The 7,500-nt window shown below is 36.7% G+C and overlaps 1 protein-coding gene and 3 non-coding genes across 7 annotated transcripts in view; all 4 read left to right on the top strand.

The window, feature by feature from the left end:
* Positions 1-4,599, top strand: part of LOC128014719 (UPF0746 protein DDB_G0281095-like) — a 24,663-nt gene extending 20,064 nt beyond the window's left edge. For all 4 annotated transcript variants that reach the window (XM_052598433.1, XM_052598434.1, XM_052598435.1 and 1 more), the window contains exon 3: positions 1,996-4,599. In XM_052598433.1, the coding sequence (XP_052454393.1) occupies positions 2,338-3,756 (1,419 nt within the window). In that variant the 5' untranslated portion in view covers positions 1,996-2,337 and the 3' untranslated portion in view covers positions 3,757-4,599. The remainder of the gene's footprint in view (positions 1-1,995) is intronic.
* On the top strand, positions 89-207 carry LOC128014792 (5S ribosomal RNA). Its single transcript, XR_008183676.1, has one exon. It is a non-coding gene; the product is annotated as a 5S ribosomal RNA (ribosomal RNA).
* Positions 429-547, top strand: LOC128014818 (5S ribosomal RNA). The gene has a single exon (XR_008183701.1). It is a non-coding gene; the product is annotated as a 5S ribosomal RNA (ribosomal RNA).
* On the top strand, positions 913-1,031 carry LOC128014810 (5S ribosomal RNA). Its single transcript, XR_008183693.1, has one exon. It is a non-coding gene; the product is annotated as a 5S ribosomal RNA (ribosomal RNA).
* Positions 4,600-7,500: the final 2,901 nt, after the last annotated feature.

Below are 7,500 nucleotides of genomic sequence, written 5' to 3'. Positions count from 1 at the left end.
AGCTTTTGGGCTTTCTTTCCTACTTATATAATGTACTGGCGATAAGATTGGCTGATCTTTAAATAGCCCTCTCTTTGCAGCAGACTTCGCTTACGGCCATACCAACCTGGCTATGCCCGATCTCGTCTGATCTCGGAAGCTAAGCAGGTTTGGGCCTGGTTAGTACTTGGATGGGAGACCGCCTGGGAATACCAGGTGCTGTAAGCTTTTTGGAAATTTTTCACTTAGTATATAATAATTTTGCCAAAAAATAGAGTCAATGCCCGATCTCTGAATATTTGCAGGTTTGGGCCTGGTTAGTACATGGATGGGAGACTGCCTAGGAATTCCAGGTGCTTTAAGCTTTTGGGCTTCCTTTCCTACTTATATAATGTACTGGCGATAAGATTGGCTGATCTTTAAATAGCCCTCTCTTTGCAGCAGACTTCGCTTACGGCCATACCAACCTGGCTATGCCCGATCTCGTCTGATCTCGGAAGCTAAGCAGGTTTGGGCCTGGTTAGTACTTGGATGGGAGACCGCCTAGGAATACCAGGTGCTGTAAGCTTTTTGGACATTTTTCACTTAGTATATAATAATTTTGCCAAAAAATAGAGTCAATACCCGATCTCTGAATATTTGCAGGTTTGGGCCTGGTTAGTACATGGATGGGAGACTGCCTGGGAATACCAGGTGCTTTAATCTTTGTGGAAAATTTCACGAATTATATAATAATCTTTCATAAAAAAAAAAAAAAAGAGTCGATGCCCGATCTCTGAATCTTAGCAGGTTTAGGTCTGGTTAGTACTTTGATGAGAGACTGCCTAGGAATACCAGGTGATTTAAGCTTTTGGGCTTTCTTTCCTACTTATATAATGTACTGGCGATAAGATTGGCTGCTCTTTAAATAGCCCTCTCTTTGCAGCAGACTTCGCTTACAGCCATACCAACCTGGCTATGCCCGATCTCGTCTGATCTCGGAAGCTAAGCAGGTTTGGGCCTGGTTAGTACTTGGATGGGAGACCGCCTGGGAATACCAGGTGCTGTAAGCTTTTTGGAAATTTTTCACTTAGTATATAATAATTTTGCCAAAAAATAGAGTCAATGCCCGATCTCTGAATATTTGCAGGTTTCGGCCTGGTTAGTACATGGATGGGAGACTGCCTGTTAATACCAGGTGCTGTAAGCTTTTTGGACATTTTTCACTTAGTATATAATAATTTTGCCAAAAAATAGAGTCAATGCCCGATCTCTGAATATTTGCAGGTTTGGGCCTGGTTAGTACATGGATGGGAGACTGCCTGGGAATACCAGGTGCTTTAATCTTTTTGGAAAATTTCACGAATTATATAATAATCTTTCATTAAAAAAAAAAAAAAAAAAAAAAAAGAGTCAATGCCCGATCTCTGAATCTTAGCAGGTTTAGGTCTGGTTAGTACTTTGATGAGAGACTGCCTAGGAATACCAGGTGCTGTAAGCTTTTTGGACATTTTTCATTTAGTATATAATAATTTTGCCAAAAAATAGAGTCAATGCCCGATCTCTGAATATTTGCAGGTTTGGGCCTGGTTAGTACTTGGATGGGAGACCGCCTGGGAATACCAGGTGCTGTAAGCTTTTTGGAAATTTTTCACTTAGTATATAATAATTTTGCCAAAAAATAGAGTCAATGCCCGATCTCTGAATCTTAGCAGGTTTGGGCCTGGTTAGTACATGGATGGGAGACTGCCTGTTAATACCAGGTGCTGTAAGCTTTTTGGACATTTTTCACTTAGTATATAATAATTTTGCCAAAAAATAGAGTCAATGCCCGATCTCTGAATATTTGCAGGTTTGGGCCTGGTTAGTACATGGATGGGAGACTGCCTGTTAATACCAGGTGCTGTAAGCTTTTTGGACATTTTTCACTTAGTATATAATAATTTTGCCAAAAAATAGAGTCAATGCCCGATCTCTGAATCTTAGCAGGTTTAGGTCTGGTTAGTACTTTGATGAGAGACTGCCTAGGAATACCAGGTGCTTTAAGCTTTTGGGCTTTCTTTCCTACTTATATAATGTACTGGCGATAAGATTGGCTGCTCTTTAAATAGCCCTCTCTTTGCAGCAGACTTCGCTTACGGCCATACCAACCTGGCAACGCTAGAGTGCTAGCAGGAAGTGAGGTGGCAGTAGTGGGTGAGAGTAGGCTCACCATTGTTGTTTGTAAACCCATTTTTTGTTTAAAGTTAGCTTTTTTTCTGTTTTTCTGTTTTGTTTTGTTTTTAAGTTCAAACACTTCCCAGCAGCCTAGGCTGTCTGGGGAGGATTTTTATTTTTGGAGGGTTTTTTTTGTTATTTTTTCAAAATTGGACTGATTACATGGAAATGAACAAGGAAATGGCAGGAGAAAGACGCAGGGACTTTGACACGGAAAACACTACAGGACAACGGCTTGGATACAACGAGGCAAAGAAAATGATTATTTATTCAAAGGAAGCAACTGTAATTGTGGATCTGGCAGAGGTGAGAGATGGATCGGTGCAGGATATTATCAAAGAAGTGAATGAAAAAATTGGAGGAGGAAAGATTTTGGCGATAAGACCAAGACAAGGCAAAGAATTCGAGATCACATTATCAAATGAGGAGGAGTGTGAAAAGCTAGAGGATGGACTAAGAATCAAGCAACAATTTTGTGAGATTAGAAAGCTACAAGTAAGAGAATATGTTGTTTCTTTCATGCATTTGCCTGCATATGTTGATGACCAGGATATATTAGATAAATTGGAGGCATGGGGTGTAACTCCCTCAACCAACATTAAGAGAAGAACATATCCGGGTACTGAAATAGCAGATGGTACGAGATATGTAAAGGTCAGGTTCCCAAAGGAAGTTGTATCTCTACCATATAGCAGCAAGTTTGAGACTGCTGAGGGCACACAGTACTTTCGGATTATACACGATCGGCAGGTGAAAACCTGTAGATTGTGTATGGATCCAGGACATGTATTTAAAGATTGCCCGGACTTTATTTGTTACCAGTGCAAAGAGCAGGGGCACTTGGCAAGAAGCTGCAATGCAGTGAAGTGCCCGGAATGTAGGAAAGTGTTGGTGAGGTGCGAATGTTGGATGGGGGAGGGAGAAAATAGTAGTGAACAAGAAACAGATATGGTTGTTAATGTGGGTGGGCAAAAGCAGAGGGAAACCGAGATGGACAATGTTTTAAACAAGGAGATGGAAGATTGTGGACTGGGAGAGGAAAATGAAGAGGAAGAACATCAAGCAGACACAGGAGGAGAGGAAAAAGAAAATGATGGAGAAAAAACAATATCACAAGGGACGGTGCAAAGGACCATGGAAATAAGCAAAGAACAGGAGGAACAAAAAAACAATGAGGAAGATTATCAGGAGGGGAGAATGGAGAGAAAAGGAGAAGAGAAACACTGTGGACTGAGAGAGGACAATGGAGAGAAAGAACATCAGGGGGACACAGGAGAAAAGAAGAAAGAACTAGATGGAGAAATAACAACATCTCAATGGACTGTGCAAAAGACTATGGATATGAGCGAGGAACATGGGGAACAACAAAACGACGAGGAAGGTTATCAGGAGAGGAGAATGGAGAGAAAAGGAGAAGAGAAACGTAGGAAAGAACGAGAAGGAATACAAAGAAGAAGAACTTTAAAGGTAACACCCAATATAGACATTGCAAAGAAAAGATTTTTAAGGCAAGGAATATTAAAAGACAAGGAGGGTTGTGAGAACAGATTTGATGTACTGAGAGATATGGAGCATGACTGAAAAAAAAAATGAAATGTTTTAATTATTTATTTTATATTGTTTTTATGTTTTTAAGAGTTGTTTCATTTAATGCACGAGGTTTAATGGATGTGGAGAAATTTGAAAATATGAGGGAATTATGTAGAGGGGTGGATGTATTTGTATTACAAGAAACGAATTGGAAAAATTATTGTGTTAAAAGGTTTGAAAATTTATGGGATGGGAATATACATTGTAATAATGGTACAGAGAAAACTGGGAAAGGGGTTGCTATTTTAATAAGAAGAGAGGTGTGTGAAAAAGAAAGTGTGGTGTTTAATGATGGAGCAGGGAAATGTTTAGCTGTTGAAATAGAAAAAGGAAATGAGAGATGTACAATATGTAACATACATGCTCCAAATGAAGAAAAGCAAAAGGTGGAATTTTTTAAAACAATATCTGCAAATGTAAGAATTAATGAAAGGGTGATTTTAATGGGGGATTTTAATACTGTTTTTACAGAATTAGACTTAGCAAGTAATATGGTTTTTAAGACTGATAAGGGAAGGGAGGAGTTGAACAAACTGATGGGGGATTTTAAATTGATTGATGTGTGGAGAGAAAGAAATAGAACGAGTAGGCAATTTTCAAGAAGACAATTTGTTTTAAAAGAACTGAAACAAAGTAGGATTGATTATATTTTATGTACAGAGGAAATGCAAGGGAATATTACTAATGTTTATTATAAACGAGTTGGTCTTAGTGATCATTCTCTCTTATTTTTAACATTAGATTCTTCAAGTGTGAAAAGGGGAGGGGGAGTGTGGGTTTTAAATGCAAAGATTTTAAAGAGTAATGCATATCAGGAAAGTATTAAAGGGATTGTGGAAGAAAGCAAAATTAATAGAATGTATAGGGAAGAGAAAAGAGTATGGTGGGACAGTGTTAAGTGGGAAATAAAGACATTTTCAATAGAATACAGCAAAAATGTCAGAAAATTAGAAAGACAGAAGGAAACCGAATTAACCAAACTCCTGAATAATGAGTTAAGTAAAGTGTCAGAAAGCAATGGAAAAGAGGAAATTGAAAAAATAATAATGCTACAAGATAAATTAAAGATATTAGAAGAGGAAAAATGTAAGGGTGCAATTATAAGAAGTAAAGCAAAATATGCAGTAGAGGGAGAAAGATGCACAAAATTTTTCTTTAATTTAGAACAAAATAGGCAGAAGGCTGATCTATTGAAAGAAGTCTTAAATAAAAAAGGGGAAATAGAAACAGAAACTAAAGAAATTTTGAAAACAGTAAAGCAATATTACATGGACATGTTTAAGGGACAAGGTATAGGAAAAAATGATGAGGAGTTTTTGATTAAACAAATTAAATCTAAGTTAACAGGTGAGGACAGGATTTTGTGTGATGAAGAAATTAAGGAAGAAGAAATAGATATGGCAATTCAACAGTTAAAACCTGGAAAGAGCCCTGGTGTGGATGGTTTGACTAATGAATTTTATAAAACTTTTAGAGAAATGTTAGTGCCAATTTTAAAAGAAGTTTTTGAAGAAATTTTCAAGAAGGGGGTGTTGAGTGAAAAAATGAAGATAGGCATGGTAAAAATGATTTACAAAAAAAGCGGTAATCCAAAAGATCTTAAAAATTTTAGACCTATATCCATGTTGAATACAGATTTTAAAATATTAGCAAAAGTATTAGCAAACAGATTAAAAAAGGTTTTACCAAAAATAATAAAAACAACACAGGCATACGGGGTGCAAGGAAGAGATATAGTAGATGTGGTTAAAAGTATAAGAGACACAATTTATTATATGAAGGAGAAGGGAAAGGGGGGATTTTTAATAAGTCTGGATTTAGAAAAGGCATTTGACAGGGTAGAGCATGAGTTTTTATTTGATGTTCTTAAGGCTTTTGGTTTTGGAGAAAATTTTAGAAAATGGATTTGGATTTTTTACTCAGATGTGTTAACATGCATAAAATGCAATGGTTTTTTAACGGATTGTTTTCAACCAACAAGGTCGATCAGGCAAGGATGCCCACTGTCTGCCTTACTTTACTCTCTGGTAGCCGAGCCACTTGGTTTGGCTATTAAGGCAGACAGAGAAATCAAAGGAATACAAATAAAGAACCATTTCCAAAGAGAAGCAGTGTATCAGTATGCAGATGATACAACCTTGTTGGTAGAAGACATCCAAAGTATTGATAGGGCAATGGGGATTTTAGAAAGATATTGTAAAGGGTCGGGAGCCAAAGTAAATGTGGGGAAAAGTGTGTGTATGAGGATTGGCAGAGTAGAGGAAATACCGCAGCATATACAATTCAAGGAGGAAATGCAGCACATCAAGATTTTGGGGTTGTGGGTTGGTATTGATTCTAATAAGGCAGACACTTTGAATTGGGAAGGTGTTTTAAATGGAATTGGAAAAAGACTGAGATTTTGGCAAATTAGAGATTTAAAGCTAAGGGGGAAAGTTTTAATTATAAATTCATTGATGCTGTCGAAAGTCTGGTATGTGTTGGGAGTAACCCCATTGCCTCATCTGTACTACAAAAAAATGAAAGAATTGGTTTTAAAGTTTTTATGGGGAAATGGAAGGGCTAAGATTGCATATGATACATTACTTGGAAACATAAAGGAGGGAGGATTGGGACTTTTAGATCCATTTTTAAGAATGAGAACGCTGAGAATTAAAACAGTTCAGAAGTTTCTAGAGAGCAAAAGTGATGTAATTTGGAAAAGAGTCATGGAATATTACCTGGAAAAATGTAATATGGGATGTAATGTTTTATGGATGAAAATGAAAAGCTGGATGTTAAAAGGTCTGCCATGTTTTTATGTGGAGGTTTTGGAATCATGGGGGGAATTTTTAGAAAATGTACTGATTTTACCTAAAGGAAGGGCCCAGCTTTTAGAACAACCATTGTTTTTAAATCCGAATATCATAAGGGACGGTAAGGTCATGTATTATAAAGAATGGTGGGATTGTGGTTTGAGACAAATAAAAGATCTATTGTATGAGGTGATAGAGGGTTATGTACCTTTACAGGCAGTTGTGGATGCATTGAGAGAGGGGGGCAAAAGGGCGTGGAGAAGGAAGTTAGAAGGACAATATGAGGATTTAAAGAAAGCGATACCAAAGGACTGGATTGAAAGAATTGAAAACTATGAGAGTGGGGATGAGAATGAATTTCCAGATGGATTTTTTAAAAGGTTAAATGGGGAAAACGTTCATTTTAATTTATGCAAAGTAAGGAATGTGTATAGTATTTTTAGGTCTATCGCTTTTACAAAACCAGTAGCTTTGAACTACTGGAAAGAAAGATATGATGACTTAAATGAAAATGAAATTTGGGGAAACGTGAGGTTGAAATATATGGAACCAATTTTAGAGAATTTTAATTATTTATTGAGACACAATTGTATATTAACAGAGATGAGATTACATAAAATAGGAATTCAAAATGATGCAAAGTGTAAAGTGTGTATGAAAGAAAAGGAAGGACTGTTACATCTGTTTTTTTATTGTGAAAGGTTAGATGATTTTATGAGAAAAATGAAGGAAATTGCAAAAGAAATTTTGGAGGGGAAGTATGATGAGGACCAAAAGAAGTGGGAAACAATGTTTTTATTTGGTCATAATGACTGTAATATGTATACCTTTAATTTATGTGTAACAATAGCAAAGTATGTAATATGGTTGAGAAGAAACATGGCGAAATATGATGGGAAAAATGTTGATGTGTGGATAATCTTTAAAAACAGGATGGAAT

This window comes from Carassius gibelio, chromosome B25 (assembly GCF_023724105.1).
Source record: "Carassius gibelio isolate Cgi1373 ecotype wild population from Czech Republic chromosome B25, carGib1.2-hapl.c, whole genome shotgun sequence".
NCBI classification, from domain to species: Eukaryota; Metazoa; Chordata; class Actinopteri; order Cypriniformes; family Cyprinidae; genus Carassius; species Carassius gibelio.
This window is presented reverse-complemented; position numbering and strand designations above follow the sequence as displayed.